General features: G+C 37.1%; 1 protein-coding gene across 1 annotated transcript in view; it reads right to left on the reverse strand.

Annotated features, from left to right (window-relative positions):
* Positions 1–2,316: 2,316 nt before the first annotated feature.
* Positions 2,317–27,096, reverse strand: part of LOC117075235 (calcium-binding mitochondrial carrier protein SCaMC-1-like) — a 57,466-nt gene continuing 32,686 nt past the window's right edge. Inside the window, exons 6-10 of the mRNA XM_033197386.1 lie at positions 26,795–26,947; positions 9,490–9,597; positions 6,929–7,096; positions 4,322–4,472; positions 2,317–3,238 (exon numbers count right to left, since the gene is read on the reverse strand). Coding sequence (XP_033053277.1) covers positions 3,060–3,238; positions 4,322–4,472; positions 6,929–7,096; positions 9,490–9,597; positions 26,795–26,947 — 759 coding nt within the window. The 3' untranslated portion in view covers positions 2,317–3,059. The remainder of the gene's footprint in view (positions 3,239–4,321; positions 4,473–6,928; positions 7,097–9,489; positions 9,598–26,794; positions 26,948–27,096) is intronic.

Here is a 27,096-nt window from a genome sequence, read left to right on the forward strand (position 1 = left end):
CAATAGGCATTTAATCCTAACCATCTCCCAGATGACATCTGCTATGGTCTTCTTTATGTTTAATTCCCAGCCAAAAATCTTAATCATATCCTATAACATTCTACTACACTCTTCTGGTGGTTTCTGGGTTAATTTAGCTCAAGTTCCACAATTCTTTCCACTCTCCTACTTTAGGTCTCAGGTCCTCTTCCCTTGTATACAAGGTTCCTAACTCTTCCCACCTTAATTGGGATGGGCCTGAGTGAAACAGAGTAACCCAGGGGCCATGAGACAGAATTTTTCTAATTTGTATCAGAGGCCTGCAAGGTAACCCATGGGGAGGCTGCTCTTTAAACTGTGCTATCTGAGAAGCCATGCAGAAATGTGCCTCTGTGTTAAACTCAACTCCTGACACCACAGTCCTTAAAATATTATCCAGTTATTTTCTTCTCTGATGCTTAGAAAGAACTGCTGGTATTTCTTCATGATTCATTCTAGATTCAAATCTCAGTGTTCATGTTACATTGTGATAACCATTTTTATATAAAGGTTATCTCTCAAGCGTTCTCAGTATCTAAGAGCAAGAAGAGTACCAGTCAGGCTTGGACTAAAAGAGTACTGAGTGGCTGCACACTAAGGACATGGGCTAAATCATAATTTTTAAAGTTTTTTACAAAATATCCAAGTCACAGCCAAGATTATGGCTGACAGCAGGCTCTTATACAAAATGAAGGCCCTGAAGGTGAGAAATGAGCACAATCCTTCATAAAGGGGGAAATATTAGGAGATTTGCTTAGGGCACTTACCTCTCTGAACTTAGTTTCTTCATTTGAAAATCAGGATAATAATCTCAACCTTCTAGTAGAGTTGATAGAATTAAACAAGAGAACCTTTAAAAGTGCTTTGAAAGGGTACCTGGTACATATCAGCCACTTAATAAAATAAATTTTAATTTTCTAATTTTAAAAAAGACAGATTAGACTTTGACCTTGGATACAATAATCAAAAAGTCTAGACTTCTACCTACTCTAAAGAGAAGTCTTTACTTAGAAGCCAGCATTTTCTAACTAGACCTATGGTAATAATGTCTGAATTGATCTCCTTGGCTCTACTATCTCCATTTCTTTTTTTTTTTACTAGATGGATTCTTGCTCTGCTGCCCAGGCTGGAGTGTCGTGACACAATCATAGCTCGCTACAGCCTCTAACTATTGGGCTCAAGTGATTCTCCTGCCTCAGCCTCCCAGGTAGCTGGGACTCCACACATGTGCCACCATGCTAATTTTTTATATTTCTTTTGTAGAGGCAGAGTCTCACTTTGTTGGCCAGGCTGGTCATGAACTCCTAGCCTCATGTGATCCTCCCATCTCAGCCTCTTAGAGCATTTGGTCTACAGGTGTGAGCCACCACACTTGGCCCTATCTCTTCTTTCAATGGTCTCATTCTATTGCCAAAGTTATCTTTTTACACTAGAGAATGTTATTAGCATATATAATAGAAAGCCCCTGTTGCCAACCTACAGCAGTAGCCTTGTAGCTCACTATATCTTCCTATACACTATACATTTTCAAATGACCAGGTTACTTGCCATCTTCCTGATGTTCCATGAACTCCATTTTCATGTTACTGTTCAAGTTGTTTCATCAACTTGGAATGCTTTTTAAAAGTCTATCTGTACAACTACCGCCATTAGTCAAATTTCTTACACACCCATTCCCAGGGTTCACATGAGATTTGCCTTTCTCTCTTCTGTTGATTTGTGGCTTAATTTAGCTCAAGTTTCACACTTCTTTCCACTCTCCTACTTTAGTTCTCAGCTCCTCTCCCTTTGTATGCAAGTTTCCCAACTCTTCCCACCTTAACTGGGATAGGCCTGAGTAAAATATTCCTCAAAAGTATCTTCTTCTCTTTGTTCTAATTCCACATCACTCTTCCTATTAACTATTAGGTTTCCAAGGTAGTTTGACACTAGGAAACTGTGCCTTGGAGAAGGGATGAAAGTTCTCTGGTTAATGGAAAGTATTAAGCACTACTATAAATTAATGGGTTTGCTTTGTGATCTGTATCTCAATCCTGTGAGCAATTTTTGTTAATCTAGCACCAAAAAACTGATCATTTAAAGGAAATTAATAAGGTAAAACTTTTGGACCATCAAGGCTAAAAATCAAAGCCTGGACTTCAGTCGGTTGAGCCAGGCATCCTTCATTTGAGGCCTGTTAGTGTCCAATAAACCCATTACCACCGTCTCTCCACACAATTATTTAATCCCAGGAAAGAATATAATTTTTTAAAATAAAAGTGAAGAGAAGATATTTAGGGTATCAAAGGGTTGACTTAATCAACTCTTAAGTTGAAGTAAGAATTGCTTCAACAACTATGAGATAATGGTTTTAATATATAAAATTCTTCCACTCGAACAGTTTTCAACCAGAAGATAAGTAAAATTTGTCCAGTGTTGGATTTGTTATCAATGCCAACTTCCTTATATAAGCTGACAATATCAAGAATCAAAATGAACCAACAGTATTCACATTTACAAATAAAAAGGCCCAGAGATGTAAGAAAGATGTTATCATTATTCCATCTAAAATGTGATAGAAGGAATTAGAAACTAATTTTCCATTTTGCTTAAGTAAAAGACACAGACTCCGAATTATTTGCTATAACATCAATTTTAAATGCACTGATTTTTCTTTTCATGTATAAAGCATTTTCAAACTCAGCTTTTTAAAAATAAGTTTTCAAATATAAAAACGTTTTCAAAGATAAACTCCTATTACTGACCAAATGTTTTATGTTACTCTATGGTGTATTCAAATCAAATCAAGAACAAATTTTAAGTTAGGATTCAAGGGAGAGTAGTAGAAAATGTAAATAGTATCCTTTGGATATTAAAGATTTAAAATTATTAAAGAACGTTATAAAAATTATTTAATTTATATATTTTGTAATAACGGAAAAATATTTTAACAATTATCTGACATTTCTTTCCTCTTAGGACAAGATAACATTTCTTTATAACCCAGGTATTATCTTACATTTAAGTGATTACGGCAATGACAACAATTTGATATATCACTTCTAGGTTAATCCAAAAAGTGACTTCACTTTTTCATAGGCCACACAGCCAATGCCTACTGCAGGAAGCACTTTTATGATGTTTGGGGTGAAACCCCTGTAAAATCCCAATTTTCCTTCTTTGGTATATATTTCTTGAATGAGCCGAATCATAGAAGTTGTTTTTCCTTTTTCCATTAGGGCTATAAATTGGGGGGAAAAAAGCATAATTCAATATTTAATATTTATAAATTAAGAAAATCCAATGATAAATGAGAATTTACAGAGACTGAAATTACTTCAGAATATACCTCTCTCCCTACCTGTAGAATGTCTTGTGCTGTTCAATATGGTACCCACTGGATACATGTGGCTATTTATATTTAAATTAATTAAAATTAAATAAAACTAAGAATTCATTGCCTCAGTTGCACTGGCAACAATCCCAAGTATTCACTTGGGAATAGTGACTATCATACTGAATAGCACAAATATAAAATATTTCCATCATCACAGAAAGTTCTATTAAACAACACTTGAAAGTCTTTCATGAGGGACCTCAAAGGAGTATTTGGAATTGGATTTGACACAAATAGAGAAAGGAAAGGATGGGCAATGGGATGGATGGAGAGATATTCCACCTGGAGAATATAAATCAAAACCAAAAATCTAACTAAAAAGACAAGAAGAAAGAGAATGTTAAAGAATATCACTTAACACATGAACTATAAACAGTTTAGTCAAGAAGATAACAATAGGATTGTGTGGGGTTGTTTTTCCTTCTTGAAAAGTGATATTTTCTTAAATACTAAATTCCTAACATTTTACTGAGACAAACAATACAGATATCCTCCCTTTTCTTAATATCTCTTCCTTAAGTAAATTGGAAAAAAAATTGAGTTCAATTCCATAAATGTATTAAGTTCCAGTTGCTGAATATGATGATAATAGTGGAACTAAGGTAAAATTACACAATCATATGGAATAACTGTTTATTTGAAAAAAAGCATAATCTTTTCTATTGTTCTGCATGGTACTTTCTAATTGTAAACTCCTTAAAGAGATCATTAGTAACTGAAGAAAATGTGGAGAGTTCCAAACAATACTTTGAGAGGAAATAAAATCTAAAAAGCACAAAAAGCTAAAGCTGACTAAAGTCAGTAAAATAATAAATTCGGGATTCTTGCTTATCAATTCTACAGTTTTGTTTTTGAAGTCATTAATTTATCCTCATTTAAAACATAATTTTAAACTTATTATTCATTCATTAAAGAAAAGAAACTCACCTGAAGCCTGCATGTGAGTTCTAATAAGGTTCACAGGGAAACTGGCTAACTGACCGCAAGTATTAGACAACGTACTACATCCCACCAAAATCATTATCCCAGGATTCACAGAGTCTTCTGAATAATTTTCTAGCCAATAATTCTTCAAAACCTGGCAGAGAAGAGAGTAGTAAATATATTACTGTGCAACTACTATGCAATAGAAAACAAAACCTCCTACTATGCAACTCTAAGTGGAATAAAGTTTTAGTAAGGTGGGGGCTATCTCTGTAGTCTTTTTTTTTTTTTTTTTTTTTGAGACGGAGTCTTGCTCTGTCCCCCAGGCTGGAGTGCAGTGGCGCAATCTCACCTCATTGTGAGCTCTGCCTCCCGGGTTCACGCCTTTCTCCTGCCTCAGCCTCCTGAGTAGCTGGGACTACAGGTGCCCGCCACCACACCTGGCTAAATTTGTTGTATTTTTAGTAGAGATGGGGTTTCACCATGTTAGCCAGGATGGTCTGTATCTCCTGACCTTGTTATCTGCCTTCCTCGGCCTCCCAAAGTGCTGGGATTACAGGCTTGAGCCACCGTACCTGGCCTCTATCCCTGTAGTCTTATTAGGGACAGGTTGCACTAATGTTTTCAAACCAACATATTCATACTGCCTCAGTTTGAGTTCCCCTATGTTTTGTTTTGGGGTTTGGTGTTTTTTTGTTTGTTTGTTTGCTTTGCTTGTTCTTTGGTTTGTAATTATATTCAAACAAAAATCTGGAGATTCTCACAGGGATCAACAGAATATTGTAGAGAGGAAGACTGCACAATCCACTCTAGGTTAACAAAATCACATTTTCTCAACTTTTAAGAGTCCTCTGTCCCTATTTTCTTTTCCTTGAATAAAAGTGACTGGAAGAAATTAAGAAATATTGAATTTAAAACATCAGTAAGTGCTTCCAGAACTGTTCATTTATTAAAGGACAGCAACTTTACCATTATGCACTGTAGTGATTACTACAAAATGTGTAAACCATTATGCACTGTAGTGATTACTACAAAATGTGTAATTTGATGCTTTTGAAAAAATAAATTTTGAAATGTTTTTACTCAGTATGCACTTAATACAGTCATGTAACAATACAAAGAGAAATGTGTAATGGCATCTGGCAAATGTGTAAAGCAGAAGATACTGAACTATAGAAATCAAAGAATGACGACAGCCCAACACAAACAGCAGCAACAAATTTATTGTAATAGGATCATAGATGCAAGAAAACAAAAAGGAAAATAAATGCATGCTATAATATTCAATACTTTAAACACCTACAAAAATATAAGTGTACTTTCAAAAGTGCTAAAGGAAGTTATCTGTCTTTCACATGATGATGACACCACTTGCCAAAAATACCACTGGGCTTGTATCTAGAGAACTGCCCTTCCTGTGTTGAGAATGAATTTATTCTAATCACACACCTTTACTTGGTTCTTATGACAAAATGGTATATATACTGCTAAGATGCGCTTCCTGAAACAGATGTATGGCCATAGAAATAAAATGATCAGCTGAAAGGGGAGTAAGCTGGCATCTTGCCTATGCATTACACTATCAGCTTTTTTGTCCTATCTCCATCCTGCCTTTCTTCCTCAGGCCGCAATTACTTCTGTCCTCCATTCTCATTTTTACAACTGTGTGATGATATCTCAACTTTCACAATCTTACTTATACAACAGATTTTTCCGGGCAGTTAAAAAACCTGAATCCTAGGCCTCTCTTCAGGATAATTTAAAAAAATTTTTAAATCTATTTATTTATTTTGAGACCAAGTTATGAGACTGGACAATTTTTGTATTTTTGGTCAAGATGGGATTTCACTGTGTTACCAAGGCTGGTCTCAAACTCCTGGGCTCAAGGGATCCAACCCCCTCAACCTCCCGAAGTGCTGGAATTATATGCCTGAGCCACCACACTCGGTCTCCTCGGGATAATTAAATGATAATATCTCAGGATATGCCCCAAGAATCCTATTTTTTTGGCCAGGCATGGTGGCTCACGCCTGTAACCCCAGCACTTCGGGAGGCCAAGGCAGGTGGATCACAAGGTCAGGAGATCAAGACCATCCTGGCTAACACAGTGAAATCCCGTCTCTACTAAAAATACAAAAAATTAGCCGGGTGTGGTGGTGGGCGCCTGTAGTCCCAGCTACTCGGGAGGCTGAGGCAGGAGAATGGCGTGAACCCAGGAGGTGGAGCTTGCAGTGAGCCGAGATCATGCCACTGCACTCCAGCCTGGGTGACAGAGCAAGACTCCATCTCAAAAAAAAAAAAAAAATTCATATTTTTTAAAGATCCATATGTAGGTGATTCTGATATGCACCCAAGATTGAGAACCACTGTTTTATCAGAACTTAAAATTATTACCAAAAACTGATTCACAAGAAAACACCAAATAAAAGTATTACTGGAATACCAGATATGTAACATATAAAATGAAAAATCAGATAAAACCATTCAATTCTCTCTTGGTCAGAAGCTGTTTTAATGAAAAGTCATTTATAACCATATTTCTACAATAAAAATTGTTGTGCCATATTTTCAAATCTAACATATAACATCATATTATGAGAATAAACTCACCTCATAAACAGCAAGATCTATGCCTGCATAAGGTACAATGCCTAGCAAGTTAGGAGTATAACCTTTGAAAAAGGATCTGACACCTTCTTGTTTTAGAAGCTTCTTGCCACAATCAATAATCCCTGAATACTCTCCAGTTTTACCTATAGCCAGTCTGGTCTTTAGTACCTAAATGTAAAAGAATATAATAAAGATATATCGATCAGATTCACCCATCTTATCTAGCAATCCAGGGATTTGCATTATCTCATGATGTTTACAAATCAGAGAAATCATAAAAGAAAGCAATCATAAACATGATTGTAACTTCTCAATAACTGGCTCTTACTTATGAACAACTGATACAGTACAGAGATATTTTAAAATTATTCAAGTAGGAAAATAAGATCAATCCCGGTGCCTTTGAGTGATATATCCATGCAAATTCCTTTAATGTGCTGAAAGGCAACATGTTCTGAAATAAATTCATTATTGCTTCAGAATAAAGAAAGTCAAATTTCAAGGGAAAACATATATGGTCATGTTAAACTAAAGAACCAGTGTGAATAAAACATTCTACATATGCTTAAAGTACATACTCTGGTAACTATTGTAACAGTGAGGCCCATAAACTGCAATTTTATATGACTTGGGCTCATTCTATGCTCATAAAGAATTGAAATCCCAGAAGCTATAAGGATAATAGTAGGCCCTGGTAGGCTGTATATGATCAATATTCCTACACACCATTTAATTCTCCTGATAGAGTCTCACTCCTTGTCATCTTAATTCCATTAATTTAAAGGTACTTTATACATGCTTGGAGAAATGGCTGTCTAAAACAGTCAAGACATGTACCCTTTGTATCTAAAATAAAAGTTAAATTTTTTTAAGTATAAACTTTGTCTTGATTGAGAAAACTGTGTATCTTGATGGGGCTGCCTCTGAGTGGTCAGTAGGAAGCCTTTTGTTTTATGGACTTCTCTGTGGAACTAGACACTTTAGATAGTCCCATTTTTAAAACTCCTCTCCAGGGCAGTGCACTCTCCTCTTACCCAAGTAAATCTTTTCTGTCTGCTTCACTGGCATGGTTTTCTCCTCTCACTCCCTAAATTAAGGCCTTCTCAAAAGTCTTCTTCTCGGCATTTTTAAAATCACCACTTTTTTCAGAGGCAATCTCCTGGCCTCAAATAACACCTCTCTCAGGTGACACACCAACACCTGAAATCTTAAGTCTCAGTATCACATTTGCAATGGCCTACTGAAAATCATAACTTGGTGGTCCCATCAACAGCTCAATTTAAATATGTGTAAATCTGAACTCATCACCTCTCCTGAGTCTGGTTCACTTCCTCCCGTTCTCTACCTGTTTTCAAGATGTAACTCAGATGCAACTCTCCTAAACACTCAGACACAGGACCCAAATAGAACTTCGCCCTCTTCCTTTCCCCTGCTTTCCACTTTTCGAGTTGACAGTTCTCAAGACAGCTCTATCATGAGTTAATTTCCCCTAGTCACTACCATAATTTGAACTCTCATTATCAGTTCCCTGAATGATGGCAATATCTTGCATCTGGTCTTCCCATCTTTCTAGTCTCTTTCACTGTGTTGCCTAGGCTGGAGTGCAATGGTGTAATCATGGTTCACTGCAACATTCACCTCCTGATAGAGGAGTGATCCTCCTACTTCAGCCTCCCGAGTAGTTGGTGCTACAAACACACTCCATCACACCTGATACACACAAAATAATTTTTGTATTTTTTGTAGAGATGAGGTTTCACCATGTTGCCCAGGCTGGTCTCGAACTCCTGGGCTCACACAGTCCACTTGCCTCACCCTCACAAAGTGCTGGGATTAGAGGCACGAGCCACCACACCCAGTCTTTATTCATGTCTTTCATGAAATCCCTAGCTTGAAATAATTTCTCCCCTTCTCAATTTCCATAGCACTTTATATTGATCTTTCTATAATTTATAATTTTTATTTTATATTATTATTATTGATGTGCATATTTTATTTCCCCTTCTAGACTATAAGCTACATGGCCAAAAATCCCTGTATGACTCTTCTCTGGATCCTGCATAGCACCTAGCAAAATACCTTAAACTTAGTAGGTATACAATACAAATTTACCCAATGAATGAATATGTGATTCTATCAATCAATCAATCAACAAAATTGTTTATCTTCTTGGTTCATATACAATAATACCTTTGTCCTAAACAACAACAACAAAATCTATTGAGGCTAACTGACTTTTTTTTTTTCTTTTCTTTTTTTTACAGACGTGCACCACCATGCCCGGCTAATTTTTGTATTTTTAGTAGAGATGGGGTTTCACCATGTTTCCCAGGCTGGTCTCAAACTCCTGAATCAGGTGATCCTCCCACCTTGGCCTCCCAAAGCGCCGAGATTAAAGGCATGAGCTACTGTGCTTGACCACCAACTCACTCTTGATATGAGATTTTAATCCTATACCTATAAAGCTGCTTATTGTACAAAATACTTATCTGAGATTCATTTATAAAAAGTTATAATTTGCATTAAAAGTATGACTTTAGTTAGAATTTTATAATACATACCTCCATGGGGTAAATACAGGTCTGGGCAGTTACACCAGCCAATGAGCCAGATATAAATCTTTCAAGAATTCCTAAATGAACACCATCAAAACTAAGCAATTTCTTATACTGCATAACAAATATTGAAATGTATAATATTAGTGAAACAAGATATATATTGTTTCTATATTTATAACATGAATTAGTAGTATAAAATTATATTTAAAAGTATACTAGATACCCAATATTAGCACCACCTAGAATTCCTTTCATTTTATGCAATTGATTATCTAAGATCATAAGTAAAGCCCTTTCATTTAGTCTCCCTTTCCTTTTTTGCAGAATAAGTTGACAATATTAAATCACTTTATGCATATTTATGAATGTGCTATTTCATAAGAGGCATATAAATGACACAAAGGAGACAGAAATCGTATCTTTTATCTCTTTTCAGCACCACACTTGATATATGCAAGGCATTCAATATAGTTTGGTTACTGGATAGTCAGGAATAGTAACTTAATGTGAGAGACTTTTTTTTTTTTTATTTTTACGAAAAGGATTTTATGCCTTAGCCTGAGTAATAGCTAGTATATCACAAGAACACATGTGGGAAAAAAAAGAAAATGTAAATCTAACCCTATAGATAGGGCTTCACAGGAACTAAAGTCAATTTTCATGGAGATTAAAACTGGAAAACCATTTAGAATCCAAGATTCTAAATGGTAAGAAGCTCTAGTAAGCACATTCTTTATAATGAATACTATATCTAGTACTCATTACATATATATTCATTATATAGCTAGATATATATGGCTAAGTGTCTAATTTTGGTCAATGAGCTATGAGGGGAAGTTGCACATATAAATTCTGAGACATCACCTTAAAGACACTCGTCTTACCTCTACCTGGGAAATGGCAAAGACAGGTACAACCTTTGAAGACAATTGTATTGAAGTTGGCAGAGCTGTACTGTTAACCCTGGGCCACTTGCCTCTATCTTATCTAAGTTGCTGTATTTTGGAATCTCTTTGGTACAATAGCTTAGAATAAACCCTAACAAGTATAAAAATTTGTTCCTGGATATAGGGTGCTGCCATAACTAGAACCTAAAATATGTGGCACTTGCTTTATTGTTAGGACAGGACACAGATATTACAGGCTCAGAAGGTCATGACCTTTTTGATGCTTTACGGAAATGCTTGACTGAACTGCCTCCTGTGATAACTTTGAAGGTAGACTATGTGCTTTTTGAGCCTGAAGTTCTAGGAAAACTCCTTGTAAAATCTCAGAATGTTGGTTAGTGTTGTTTGCTCCTTGCTGCTTTAAGGAAGATCTATGAGACAATGCTTAAGCACTGCTCTAATTTATGCCCCAAGGCCTTCTCCAAAGCCACTTTACAAGCAGAAATTGGGAGGAATAGAACTCTGCTAAGGGAGCTTTCTTTGCCTGGATTGAGAGTCAAGAAACATGGCACTTCATATTTGAAAGTCACCTGCTTCTGTATCCCAACAGAAGAAAATACGATTATACTAAAGAACTTGACTATCTGCAAAAATCAGATGTTGCTATAATAATCTCAAAGATCACTGATCACAGATCACTATAACAGACATAATACTAATAGACTCTTGCAGGACAAGTCCTTTGATGACCTTGACAACCAAGCTCTTTCCTTTCTTGCTTGTAGTTCTCAAGAATAACTGTAGAATGTGCTGGAAATGCAACATCCTGAGATGGGGAAACTGGCCAGATTAGCCTGGGCTCAGTCACCAAGCATCCTAAAACAGGATATCCTACAGCTGTAGCCCACATGCCAAGTTGCCCCTGAGTATGAAACCCAGAGCTGAGTGCCTTTCAGAGTCCCTCATCTGCAGTGTAACATGGGACACATGTAGACTAGACTCCATCCACACTGGATGGCCTTCCTGAGCTTTGGGGGACTGGCTTGCCATGAATTCTAGGCTACTATCGGCCCTTGCTGCCTATCTATGAGTAGTAAAGTTCCTTCACTTAACTTATTGTGCGAGTGTTCTGTCTCACCAGAACCATGCAAGTGGAAGAGTAACCAATGCACAATGAACCTGCTTCACAACCCTGAGACAAGACATTGGAGGTGATGCTAGAACATACTGGTAGGGGACTGAGGATGTGAGAAAGGGAATAGTGAAAGCTGATAAAGTATGTGTTATTAAGCAAGCTGCCATGATATGCAACTGGGGCTTAATCTTGTTAAGAACTTCTGGGAAATAATGTAGACCATAGACTTCAGAATTATCCTACCCAAGTGAACAAGGGCATTAGGGTATTTATCTACTAATGTCCACTTATTAGGGAAGGCTGCTCCCAGGGGTCTTAATTCCTTATCATTTCTAGCCTGCCATTTCCAGAAACAGAACAGGCTCCAGAGGCCAGAGGAAGACCCTAGGCAAATAGATCTTAGATGCTGGCAGGTAAAAATCAGGTCACCTTTCATTGATATGGTAAAGCCCAAGGATACACAGGTGAGCACTTATATATATGGTATTTTACTGCATAGTAGTAACAGTGAACAGGGTAATGATAGCAAAGAAAAAGAGAGAGGAACAAAGCAACTAAAAGTTCAGATTCCTCAGGGATAAAAGCTCCTGTTACCCACCAAACAAAAAACTAGCCAAAGTACTGGCCAAATGAGATAACAAATATCAAGTATAGCTTTGAGAACAGTTAACAATAGTATTGGTTGTAATTCCCTCCTGTTGGGTAGAGGAAACAGCATATGAGAAGGACCTGAAATAAAAAGAAGCATGGTGTACTAGAATAAGTGGGGAAAAAAAGCCAGTTTGGCTGCAAAGAATAATGAAAGTGAAGAAGAGGGCAAGAGGCCAAGTCATTTTGCACCTTGCTAGTCAAAATAAGGATTTTAGATGTTGCAATTAAGAGAAGTGAGTGACCACCGGAGGGTTTTAAGGTAGAGAGATGACATAACCAGATTTATCTTTTTAAGGGACTACTCTGGTAGCAGTGTGAAAAATGGATTGGAGATATGAAGATACTAGTTGGGAATCCATGGTAGTAGTCCAGGCAAAAGATGACTGGCCAGCAATACTGATTAAGAGATAAGAAATAATAGATTTCTGGATGTTTAGCAAGATGGTGGACTAAAAGGTCTCAACATTAGTCCCCCACAAAAACAATGTTTAAACAACTACCTACTGATGAAAATAGCTTTGAGAGAGCTCCAGAGTACAATGAAGGAGCAGCAACAACCCAATGGAACACAAAACTGAGACTGATCACAAAGGAAAACACAGGAAGCATTTTACTTGTGTCCCACCCTAGCTCTCAGTCCAGTCCAGCTCTGCACCAAGAGAGATCTCCTAGGTCATAACTGCCCTCTGGTGGGAGGAAATATGAGCAGAAAGACCCCAGCAGCCTTCACCACCAAGGACTATCACAGTCTTTGCCAGTGCTGGCCTCAGCTGACAGCTGCCTGAAGTACACACTTCTGTGCCCCACAACCAGAAAGTGCTGCCACTGTGCCCCGTCCAGGCCAGAGCCATATACTATCCAGCACCTCCACACACATACCTCCAGACCCCAGCTCTGCAACTGTTCCACTCATGCCTGCATTCCAAACATTAGCACCACCACTGCTCCACACATACTTGTGCCTCAGGCTCCGATAACACACAGACAGTTTGTGTGTTCTACACTTCAGATCTAGGCACCACTGCCACTCTATGTGTCCTGGACAATGGCACCACCACCACTATGAGTACCCCTGTATCCCAGACCCTAGTACAAAGAGGGATCCTGTCAACCACAACTTCTCCCAGTGAGTGAAAAGGAGAGAAGGGCATGCCAACAGCCTTCACCACAGAGGACCTAATCAGTCCTCACTGTCACTGCAGACTTTTAACTTTGGTCACCAGGGACCACTGCAGTCTTTGCTGATGTGGACCTAAGCTGATAGAGATACCTGCAGTCTATGCTACTCTACTTCCCCTTTAACCAGAGCTGCCACACTGCAGTCATCCACACCCTCACACCTACCTGCAGGTGATGGTTTTTCCCCACCAAAGCCAGTCTGTAAAGCCTAGAAGAGGTGACTCTTCCTTCAAATGTTTAAATGCAAACACAAAGTTATAAAGAACACAGGAAAACATCACAGAAACTTTTCATCACCAAAAGAATATAATAATTTTCTAGTAACTGGAACCAAAGAAATGGAGATACACAAATTGCCTGACAACCCAAAGTAACTGTTTTAAAGAAGTTCAGCAAGCTAGAGAAACATATGTCAACTTGAAGACAGGTCATTTGAAATTATCCAGAAGAGAAAAAAAGAAAAAAGAGTGAAAAAAGAAATCCTATGGAATTTATGGGACACCATCAAGCAAATCAATATATGCATTATGGAAGTTCCAGAAGGAGAAGAGAGATAAAAGAGAAGTAGAGAGTTTATTTAAAGAAACAACTGCTGAAAACTTGCCAAACCTTGAAAGGGAAATGGACATCCAGGTTCACAAAACTCAAAGATTCCCCAAACAGGATCAACCCAAAGAGGACTATATTAAGACACTTTATGATCAAATTAAATTTCCAAGGTGAAAAACAAAGAGAATTCTGAAAGCAGCAAAAGAAAAGTGACTCATCATATATAAGGTGACCCTTATAAAACTATTAGTTAATTTCTCAGCTAAAAGATGTATAACAGCAGAGTGTGAAATGATACAGTCAAAGCACTAAAGAAGAAAAACTCTGTCAACCAATAATACTATACCTGGAAAAATTACACTTTAAAATGAAAAAGAGATAAAATATTTCCCAGGCAAACAAAAACTGAGGGAGTTTGTCAACACTATACCTGTTGTACAGAAATGCTTAAGAGAATTCCTCAAAATGAAAAGAAAATATGCCAAACAGCAATGCAAAAACACATGTAACAATAAATCTCACTGGAAAAGGTAAACATAGACAAATATATATGAATGTAACATTGTAATGGGGATGCACAAATTACTTTAAGTATAATATGACAGTTAAAATATACAAATTTGTTAGCAAAATAAACTATCAACAGAGTAAACAAACAACCTACAGCATGGGAAAAATTTTTGCAAACTACATATCTGACAAAGGTCTAATATCCAGCATCTATAAGGAACTTAAACAAATTTACAAGAAAAAAAAACCCTATAAAAAAAAGCGGGCAAAGGACATGAACAGATACTTCTCAAAAGAAGATATACATGTGGCCAGCAAGCATATAAAAAAAACACAAAAACTCAACATTATTAATCATCAGAGAAATGATGAAAACACAATGAGATACCATCTCACACCGGTCAGAATGACTATTATTAAAAAGTCAAAAAACAACAGATGCCGGCAAGATTATGTAGAAAAAGGAACACTTATACACTGTTGGTGGGAGTGTAAATTAGTTCAAGCATTGTGGAGGACATCGTGGTGATTCCTCAAAGACCTAAAGACAGAAATGTCATTTGACCCAGCAATCCCATTACTGGGTATATACCTAAGGGAATATAAATCATTCTATCATGAAAACACATGCACACATAAATTCATTGCAGCACTATTCACAATAGTAAAGACATGGAATCAACCTAAATCCCCATCAATGATAGACTGGATAAAGAAAATGGTATACATTTCTTTATAATGGTATATATATACATAAACACCATGGAATACTGTGTAGCCATAAAAAATAATGAGATCATGTCCTTTGCAGGAACATGGATGGAGGTAGAGGACATTATCCTTAGGAAACTAATGCAGGAACAGAAAACCAAATACTACATGTTCTCACTTATAAGTTGGAGCTAAATGATGAGAACACATGGAAACATAGAGGGGAACCACACACACTGGGGCCTATTAGAAGGTAGAAGGTAGGAAGAGGGAGACAATCAGAAAAAATAACTAATGGACACTAGGATTAATACCTGGGTGATGAAATAATCTGCACAACAAGCCCCCATGACACACATTTACCTATTTAACAAACCTGCACATGTGCCCCTGAAGGTAAATGTTCAAAAATAAAAATTAAAACTTTTTAAAAATTAAAAAAGTTGTTAATGAATGTACAATATAAAAACTATCAAACTCTGATTATTACACAAAATGAGAGAGGGAAATAAAGTGTAGAGTTTTGTATATGACTGAAGTTAAGTTGTATCAACTTAAAATAGATTATTACAATTACAAATATTTTATGCAAGTCTCAAAGTAACCACAAAAGAAAAACTCTGATACACAAAAGATAAAGTGAAAAGAATCAAAGCAAATCATTGCAAAAAAATCATAAAATAACCAAGAAAGACAGGAAGAGAAGAAGAAAACAACTGCAAAACAGACAGAAAACAGTTAACAAGATGGCAATAGTAAGTGTTTACCTATTAAAAATCACTTTAAAGGGAAATGCATTAAACTCACCAATCAAGAAACATACAGTGGCTGAATGCATACAAGAGACTCACTTTATATATATACATATGTTGGGTTTTTTTTTTTCCTTTTTGAGATAAGGTCATCTTCCTCTGTCATACAGGCTGGAGTGCAATGGTATGATCATAGCTCACTGCAGCCTCGAACTCCTGGGCTCAAGTGATCCTCTTGCCTCAGCCTCCTCAGTAGCTAGGACTATAGGAAGGGCTATTTTTTTTTTTCTTTTTGTAGAGATGGGGGTCTCACTATGTTATCCAGGATGGTCTTGAACTCTTAGCCTCAAGTGACCCTCCTGCCTCAGTCTCCAAAAGCACTGAGATTACAGGTGTGAGCCACCATGTCTGACCTCACTTTATATTTAAAGACACATATGGGGTGAAAGTGAAGGTATAGAAAAAGACAGTTCATGCAAATAGTAACCAAAAGAAAGCATGCACGGCTATACTTAGACAAAACAGACATCTCCAGAGACAAATAATGACATTATATAATGATAAAAGGAGTGATTGAACAGGAAGATATAACAAATATAAATATATGTGCACCCAACATCAGAGTTCCTAAATATATAAGGTAAATATTGACAAAACCGAAGGAAAAGATAGCAACACAATAATAGTTGGGAATTTAATACCCCACTTTCAGTCAAGGATAGAACCCCCAGACAGAATATCAATAAAGAAACAGGTGACTTAACCAACAAATAAACCAAATGGACTAACAACCATATATAGAACTTACCACCCAACAGCAGCAGCAGAATACTCATTCTTCTCAAGCATACATGAAACATTCTCCAGTACAGACCACGTGTTAGGTCACAAAACAAGTCTTAACATATTTAAGAAAACTAAAGTCATTCCAGGTATCTTTTATGACCACAATGGAACAAAACTGGAAAATAATAAGCAACAAGAAAATGAAAAAATTCACAAAAATAAATGCATATTAATCAACATACTCTTGAACAACTAATACGTTGTTTCAAAACCAATTTAAACTCCAATTTCTTTTTTTTTCTTTTTTTTTTTTTTGAGATGGAGTTTCACTCTTGTCACCCAGGCTGGAATGCAGTGGCACGATCTTGGTTCACTGCAACCTCCACCTCCAGGGTTCAAGCAATTCTCCTGCCTCAGCCTCCCAAGTAGCTGGGATTATAGGCGCCCACCATCACGCCCGGCTAATTTTTTGTATTATTAGTAGAGACAGGGTTTTGCCATGTTGGGTAGGCTGATCTCGAACTCCTGACCTCAGGTGATCTGCCTGCCTCAGCCTCCCAAACTGCTGGGATTATAGGCAAGAGCCACCGCACCTGGCCAAACCCCAGTTTCTAAAAGGAAACCAAAAGGGAATTTTAAGCATATCTTGAAACAAACAAACAAACTACAAGATATCAAACCTTACAGGATGCAGCAAAAGTAGTACTAAGAGGGAATTTTATAGCCTTACATGCCTGGATTAAAAAAATATATATATATATATCTCAAGTAAGCAACCTAATATGAAGAAACTAGCAAAAGAAAAACAAACTAATCCCAAAATTAACATAAAGAAGGAACTCAGAGAGATTACAGTGAAACCCCGTCTCTACTAAAAATACAAAAAAAAAACTAGCTGGGCGAGGTGGCGGGCGCCTGTAGTCCCAGCTACTCGGGAGGCTGAGGCAGGAGAATGGCGTAAACCCGGGAGGCGGAGCTTGCAGTGAGCTGCGTTGCTGTTGTTGTAGTTGTTGGTTTTTTTGTTTGTTTTTGAAGATAAACAAAACTGACAAAACCATAGCTAGACTAAGGAAAAAAAAGAGAGAAGGCTTAAATAACCAAAATTATAAATAGGTCAGGCTTGGTGGCTCACGCCTGTAATCCTAGCACTTTGGGAGGCCAAGGTGGGCGGATCACCTGAGGTCAGGAGTTCCAGACCAGTCTGGCCAACATGGTGAAACCCCATCTCTATTAAAAACACAAAAAATTAGCCAGGCATGGGGGCAGGCACCTGTAATCCCAGCTACTCAGAAGGCTGAGGCAGGAGATTTGCTTGAACTCGGGAGGTGGAGGTTGCAGTGAGCCAACACCGTGCATCACACTCCAGCCTGGGAGACAGAGCGAGACTCCATCTCAAAAAAAATAAAATAGTGGCTGGGCGCGGTGGCTCGGGGCAGGCACCTGTAATCCCAGCTACTCAGAAGGCTGAGGCAGGAGATTTGCTTGAACTCGGGAGGTGGAGGTTGCAGTGAGCCAACACCGTGCATCACACTCCAGCCTGGGAGACAGAGCGAGACTCCATCTCAAAAAAAATAAAATAGTGGCTGGGCGCGGTGGCTCACGCCTGTAATCCTAGCACTTTGGGAGGCCAAGGCGGGTGGATCACGAGCTCAGGAGATCGAGACCTGAGGCAAACACAGTGAAACCCTGTCTCTACTAAAAATACAAAAAAAATTAGCTGGACGTGGTAGCACCAGCCTGTAGTCCCAGCTACTCGGGAGGCTGAGGGAGGAGAATCACTTGAACTCAGGGGGCAGAGATAGCGGTGAGCCGAAATGGTGCCATTTGCACTCCAGTCTGGCAGACAGAGCGAGACTCCATCTCAAAAAATAATAATAAAAATAAAAATAAAATACAAATAGAAATAAAAAGGAGCATTATGTTACAAAAATAAGGATTATAAGAGACTGATAAGGATTATAAGAATTATATGCCAACAGATTGAATAACTTGAGAGAAACTGATATATTCCTAGGAGAATACAATCTACCAAAACTGAAAGAAGAAAAAATAGAAAGCCTGAACATACCAATTAAAAAAAGGAGATTGAATCAGTAATCAAAAACTTCGCAACAAAGAAAAGCCAAGGGCCAGATGACTTCATGGACAGCTTCTACCAAACATTCAAAGAATTAATACCAATCCTTCTCAAACACTTCCAAATAGTGGAAGAACAGGGAACACTCCCAAATTTATTTCATGAGGACAGCATCAGGCTGATTCCAAACCAAACAAAGATAACACACAAAAAAGAAAACTACAGGCCAATATCCCTAATGAACACAGATATAAAAATCCTTCATAAAGTACTAGCAAACTGAATTCAATAGCACATTAAAAGGATCACACACGATGACCAAGTGGGATTTATCCCTGGGATGCAAAGATGGTTCACTATTCTCAAATCAATCAAAGTGATACAACACAATAACAAAATGAAAGGAAAAAAAAAAACACATAATCATCTCAATAGATGCAGAAACAGCATTATTTAACATTAATTTATAATTAAAATGCTCAGCAAAATAGGCATAGATGGAACTTACCTCAACACAATAAAGTCCATATATTAAAAGTCCACAGTTAACGTCGTAATAAATGGGAAAAAATTGAAAGCTTTCCCTCTAACATCCAGTATAAGGCAAGGATGCCCACTCTTGCTACTTTGACATAGTACTGAAATCCTAGTTGAAGCAATTAGGCAAGAAAAAGTAAAGACATAACTAAAGAAAGAAGTAAAATTATCTCTGTTTTTGATGACATGGTCATACATATGGAAAATTCTAAAGACTCATCTCCCCAAAAATGTTATAATAAACAAATTCAGTAAATTTTCAGGATAGAAAAATCACCATACAAAATTCATTAGTGTTTCTGTACACAAACAATGAACTATATGGAAAGGAAATTAAGAAAATAATAATCTTTAATCATTTTGCCATTCACAATAGCACAAAAGATTAAAATATGTAGGAATAAACTTAACCAAAGAGGTTAAAGATTTGTACACTGAAAATTATAAAACATTGATGAAGGAAATTAAAGACACAGATAAATAGAAAGACATCCACGTCCATGCATTGAAAGAATTAACATTGTTCAAATGTCCATACTACCCAAAGCTATGTACAAATTCAATGCAATCCCCCAAAAAATTCAGTGTTATTCCTTCTATGGAAATTTTTAAAAAATCCTAAAATTCATATGAAACCACAAAAGACCCTGAATAGACAAATCAGTCTTGAGCAAGAGGAACAAAGCTGGGAGCATAACCACTTTCCAATTTCAAAACATATTAATTATAAAGCCATAATAACAAAAGGAGGATGGTAATAAAGACAGACAGCTAGATCAATGGAACAGAAGAGAAAGCCTAGAAACAAACCCATTTATCTACAGTCAACTGACCTTTGATAAGATGCCAAGAACACTCAATAGGGAAAAGATAGTCTCTTCAATAAATAGTGTTGGAAAAACTGGATATTCACATGTAGAAGAAGGAGACCCTTATGTCACACCATATACAAAAACCAACTAAAAATGGATTAAAAACTTAAACATCAGGCCTAAAGCAGTACAACTACTAGAAGGAAACGTAGGGGAGAAGCTTCTTAACATTCATCTGGGTGATGATTTTTCAAATATGATACCAAAGCACAGGTAGCAAAAGCAAAAATAAACAAGAGCAATTACATCCAACTAAATATCTTCTGCATAGAAAAGGAAATAACTGGCAGAGTGAAAAGGCAACCTACAGAATGGGAGAAAATATTTGCAAATAATATTTCTGATAAGAGTTTAGTATGCAAAACAGATAAGGAACTCATGCAACTCAATAGCAAAAGAAACTGATTGTAAAATGAACAAAGAACTTGAGTAGACATTTCCTCAAAGAAGACATACAAATGGCCAGCAAGTATATGAAAAGCTGCTCAACATCACTAATAAACAGGGAAATGCAAGCCAAAACCACAAAGAGAAATCACCTCACACCTTTTAGGAGGACTACTATCAGAAAGACAAGAGATAATAAGTGTTATGAATGTGAATTTAAAAAAGAATTCTTATACACTCATGATGGGATATAAATTGCTATATCCATATAGAGAACAATATATAGGTTCCTCAAAAAATTATTCCTCAAAAAATAAAAAACCTGATGATCCAGCAATCACACTTCTGGGTATATATCCAAAGGAAATGAAATCAGTATCTCAAAGGAATAATTGCACTCTGATGTTCATTTCACAGCATTATTCACAATAGCCAAGGTATGGAGGTAACCTAAATGTCCACTGATGAATAAATGGTTAAAGAAAATGTGGTATATAATGGAATATTACAACAGAATACATACAATCCATACGATGGAATATTATTTAGTCTTTAAAAAGAAATAAATCCTGCCACTTACAACAGGGATGAACCTGGAGGACATTACGCTAAGTGAAATGAACCACATGCAGAAAGACAAATACTACACAATCTTACTTATATGTGGAATCGAAAATAGTCAAACTCACAGAAGCAGAAGGTAGAATGGTGATTGCAAGGGCCTGGGAGGAGGCAGAAATGGGGAGATGTTGGTCAAAGGGTACAAAGTTTCAGTTATTCAAAGTGAATCAATTCTGGAGATTTAATGTGCAACACTGTGAATATGGTTAACAACAATGTATTGTACACTTGAAATTTGCTAAGAGAATAGATCTTAAAGGTTCTCATCACACATTTCCAAAAAGAAGCTGGTAACGATGTGAAACGATGGGTATGTTAATTGGCTTGATTTTGATTATTACCTCACAATGTACAGGTATATGATTTTGATTATTACCTCACAATGTACAGGTATATCAAATCATCAAGTTGTATACCTTAAATATACAACTTTTTAATTGTCAGTTATACCTCAATAAAGCTGTAGGGGGAAAGAACAGGCAAAAAAAAGATATAAGAAATAATAATAAAAATAAATAAATAAAAGAAAGAAATAATAGCATCCCTTGATGCCAAAGAATTAGGTAGTATTTTTTTTTAAGCTAAAAGTTTACCAGAAAATTTTTTACCCTTCGTGGTGACATTTCTAAAATGGTTTGTGTGAAGCAAAGAGTTAATATAGCAGGACTAAAACTGCTATCTTTAGAAAAGACTGCCTGCAAAGTTGGCCCTTGGCTGGTGTTTGGTAACTTGGATTTGGGAAGGGTTCCCATCATTCCCTGATAAGAATGGCTCGCTGTGCCTAAACTTTTTATGCAAGCAGTATTATTTGAGCTGAATATCTGCTTTCCTTGTGGGAATCTGAAATATTGGAACATGCCATGCAGAGGGTACTTATGTGACTAACCCCAGTGGAACCTTGGGCACTAAGTCTCTGATGGGATAGACATTTCATGTGTTATTATAACTCATTGCTGGAGGATTTAAGCATGTGGAATGTGACTCTACGGGACACTTGAAAGCTTACATCTGGTTTCCTCCGGTCTTCACCCTATGCACCTTTTCTCTTTGGCAATTTTGCTTTGTATCCTTTCACTGTAATGAATTATAGCCACACGTGTGACTATACACTGAGTCCTGTGAGTACTCCTAGCAAATCACTGAACCTGGGGGTGGTTTTGCAGACCCTGACAGTCTAAAATATCTGTTAATTTTTTTAGACATTTTTCCAGCTGAACACATGACAGTTGACATTCACATTTGCCACACATTTTCATGGGTTATGTTTTATGTACAATTCCACACATGCCACTATAAAGCCTTCTGTTCTCTCCTAGCTGCAAGTAAGTAAAAGTGCCCATTATGTTAAAGATATAGCCTTGTCTATTACAAAAAAAAAAAAATAGAAAATGCGTATAAATGCTTGTGTCAGATATTGTTCTAGGCACTTTATATACATGTTAATTCACTTAATTCCCACAACAACCCTAATCATTATTTCTTCTATTTTAAGTTAAGAAACATGTAAGAAAACTGAAGCACACAGAGGTTAAGAAGTTTGCTGTATTTTGCATAGCTAGCAAGTGGTAGAGCTAGGATTTGAACTTAGAAAGCCTGGTTCCAGTGCCAGACCTTAAGCATTACCCTATAAAATCTCCCTTTTGAGTAAATCACTCATAAACTTTGGTATTCAACTACTATTAATCATAATTTACAACAAATCTCAGTTAACCACTTAAAGCCACACTGATATGTCCTACCAGTCTGATTGAGGACCTGTACTCTAACATAGTATTAGAAACATTGTCCCAAAGTAGGAGAACTGGGACCAAGGACAGGATTCTGACTCTGACTGTATTGCCAACTAAATGTGTCACTTCAAGTAATTTATCTTCTCTTGCCTCAATTTTTACATCTATAAAATGAGGACACTAGGCTCTTAGTAATACTCAGTGATGTGCTGGCACTATTCTGGGAATGATGCTATGGTCCCTATTCTAAAGAAGCATACTATTTTTCTAGAGAGGACATGCCCTTCTTTGCTTCTTCCCCTAGTTGTTGCATAAAACTTATATGTCATTTCCGGAGTTCCAGCTCAGACTCATGGAGACAAGGATCATACCCTACAGATGGTAAACAGTGAGCTGGATGCAAGTGAGTTTCTTTTCGCCTTCAAAGCACTTCCATACCAGTCCTAAATTCCCTATCCTCAGACTTTGTGAGAAAGAAAGAAATTTCTGTCTTATTTAAGTCACTATTGTTTGGAGTTTTCTGTCACATGCATCTAAACCTAATTCTAGTTTACATAAGTGGTACAAGCAATAAATATACTAGGGCAGAAAGAGCAGACACCGAAATAGGTTACGTCTCAGGAAGGGAAAGACTTCAGTTCTTGAAATAATTTAGATATGTTAGAAGGAGAAAAAGGGTAACTCAATTAGAAAGAAAGTGTGAGCAAAATCAAGGAGATAGGAAAAGCACAACTTGTTAAGGAATAACAAAAAAAATTCTTTTACTTGAAAAGCAATACTTGTCAAGCAGCAGTACTGGACGTGTTAAGTATGGATAATGCTGGGATAAGAACTTTATATAGGGTCCAAGAAGTAAAATACAACCTATATTACAACTTATTTTACCTCACCCCATGCAACACTCCTCCCATGATAAGGTGCTCTGCTATGGGTTAAGGAAAAAAACTGAGTCCTCAGGAAAAATCTAGGGAAGTGAAAAGTGGGTTAACCAGAGAAGGTAGGGCTTCTAGACAGTGAGGAAACAAATGAGATTATATTAATAAATAAAATGGGGCAGCAGCAACTTCTAGTTTTTGCATCTTCTGTGGCATTCCTTTCATTCTCTTTTTCCCCCATAAGGTGGCGTGCCCTTGGAAAGCTATCAGGAATCAGGATGGGTCCTAAGGGAGCAGAAGTATGAAATGGACTCCTTCAGTTTGCCTCTCGTCAAGCCTGGCACTAAATAGAGAAAAGGATGTCCTTTGTTGCAGATTTTGATCCACTCCAGTTCATCAGGGTTGAAGACAAGAAAGAAATTTGAGGCCGGGCGCGGTGGCTCAAGCCTGTAATCCCAGCACTTTGGGAGGCCGAGACGGGCGGATCACGAGGTCAGGAGATCGAGACCATCCTGGCTAACATGGTGAAACCCCGTCTCTACTAAAAATACAAAAAACTAGCCGGGCGAGGTGGCGGGCGCCTGTAGTCCCAGCTACTCGGGAGGCTGAGGCAGGAGAATGGCGTGAACCCGGGAGGCGGAGCTTGCAGTGAGCCGAGATTGCGCCACTGCACTCCAGTCTGGGTGACAGAGCGAGACTCCGCCTCAAAAAAAAAAAAAAAAAAAAAGAAATTTGAAACCAAAGTCCTGTTAGGAATAAACAGTACATTTATCTGGAGTGTCCTTTATGCCACCTGTGTATCACCATAAATAGTGAGGATGACATACTGATGATTTACGGTCCAGGCCATTTTTTTCCATCTCTGCCTTACCTCACAAATAACAACACACATATTCCTAGTAATAATCACGAATATACACACTGGTATGCTTCTTTTATACTTTGCAACATAGTTTTCTTTTTTGTTTTTTAAAGAAACAGGGTCTCACTCTGTCACCCAGGATGAATTGCAGCTGCACAATCACATCTCACTGCAGCCTCAAACTCCTAGTCCCAAGCAATCCTCCCACCTCAGCCTCCCAAGTAGCTGGGAATACAGGAGTGTGCCTCCACATCTGGCCAATTTTATTTTTATTTTTTGTAGAGACAGGATCTCACTATGTTGCCTAGGCTGGTCTTGAATTCCTGGGCCCAAGTGATCCTCTCATCTCAGCCTCCCAAAGTGCTGGGACTATAGATGTGAGCCACTGTGCCTGGCCTAAATTGATATTTGCATTTAAATAAACACTTCTTAAATTTTAACGTCTAGTTTTGATAGAATGTAAGATCTAGAAGGCCAAAGGCAGTATCTATCTTGTTCTTTCATGTATTCCCAGACATGGGACCTAGCTAGCACATGGTAGGCACACAATAAATATTTAGATATATGAAACTGCCAGAGTTCAAAACCTATTGAGAACAAGATTTTAGAGATCTACATGCTGCCTGATATCACTTTAAATTCATGACTACTGACTTCAACTGCACCTTTGCTGCCAGAAATCTTACTATGTTTCCTCAATCCATTTGCTCTTCCACTCTCCTAGAAGTCTATTTCCTACCCTCTGTTTCTTCAAACATCCAACATGTCCTTGCTTCCCATTTCATGGAAGAAACTGAAGCACTAGGAAAAATGCTTCCACAAACCTGCTATGACTGTGTCCACATAGTAGCACTTCTGTAACTATGGATAAAATGCTTCACCAAGGCCAAACCTGTCCATGACCATTAGCTCCCATCTCCTCTCACCCACTCAAAGATTAAGGACAATCCCCTCCCAACACTCCTCTCCTTTCCTGTATTATCACTTGTACCCCCTCCCATGGATTATTCTCCTAAGCATACAAACGTTGCCTCTTCAATTTCTAGAAAAACATTCTCTTAATCCCATACCTCCTCCAGTTACCATTGCATTTCCCTTCTCTTCACAGCAAAAATCCTTGAAAGAGTTATCAATTTCTATTTCCAATTTCTGTCCTCTGTTTTCCCCATAGCCATTGTCACCATCTGGCATACCGTATATTTCACTTCTTTAGTTATTGTCTCCTCCTACCTATATTCTAATACAATTCTGACAAAGGAAGTCGGGTTTTTGTTGTTTGTTTGTTTGGTTGATTGGTTTCTTGTTTTATTTGCTATGACCCTTCCATCACCTAGAAAAGAAGCTGATCACACTAAGTATTCAAGAAAAATTAGTTAATAAAAGAAATACTTGCTGAATGAGTAAGCCAATCCCCACTTAAGTAAGAGATGTATGTTTTTAAGATTTGCATGCATTACAACTAAGTCCAGAGTCCTACTCATCCATCTACTTGCTTTTCAACTGTTTGGGTTGGAAAAGGATATGATCATTCTTTAATATTTTCTTAAAATGTTGAGGTTCTGGTGACCTTATAAACAAGACTCTGCAAAATAAGCACTTTAATGCTATATGCTATAAAAATGTTTAAAGAAAGGAGAATTACTACAAGATTTTACAGTGAAGATAGAAAACTTTAGAGGCACCCAGAGCACTCTTAGACTCTTATGTGACACTAATATCTTATATTTGAAAATAGACATATCTCATCTCAAAGTGAATAATTTAAATGAGATTAACAAATTTTAAAATTCAATGCATTTTTTTCATCTCTTCATCACTTGGCTAAATTAAGATGTTGATCCTCTATTCATTAACAAATGAACTGAAATTTCTGTAAAATTTTCAAATTGTTCAAAGATAAAATCAATGATGAAATGTTTTGTGAAGACTTCCTACACTGACATTGAAATTAAAAGATCTACTAATAGACATCAGTTTTAATATAGAGTAATTTATGGAACTTCTCTTGTAAACCATAGCGATATGAAAACACGAAAAATTAAATGAGAATACACAGTCATTAATATTTACATTGAAAACTACTGCTTGTACACACTCCAGTTTTCTCTTTCATGAGAGTATGAATTTTTGAAAATTGAATTTAAAATCTAATTTTTGTTTAAAATTCCACAGACAAAAATGTTTTACCTGTTCATAGGCCCCAACCTTGAGTGCCGTCTCTGGTGCAATTTTTAAAACATTTACACCATTTCCTCGCCAAAGGGAAAAAATTCCTCCTTCTTTTACCAATTGCTCAAGGCCACTAATCAATCTCATTTTCCTTGACTTTAAACTATGAACCTATAAATAAATAGCACATTTATTTACTTTTCAATTCATTTTACTGGCTTTATGGTGTTGGTATTGCTATTGCTAATAAAAATAAATATACATATATGCATAAATTCATGATTTTCAACAGTTTTAATTTTCCCTCAGAGACATCTAAA

Source organism: Trachypithecus francoisi, unplaced genomic scaffold (genome assembly GCF_009764315.1).
Source record: "Trachypithecus francoisi isolate TF-2019V2 unplaced genomic scaffold, Tfra_2.0 Lachesis_group5, whole genome shotgun sequence".
Classification (NCBI taxonomy): Eukaryota; Metazoa; Chordata; class Mammalia; order Primates; family Cercopithecidae; genus Trachypithecus; species Trachypithecus francoisi.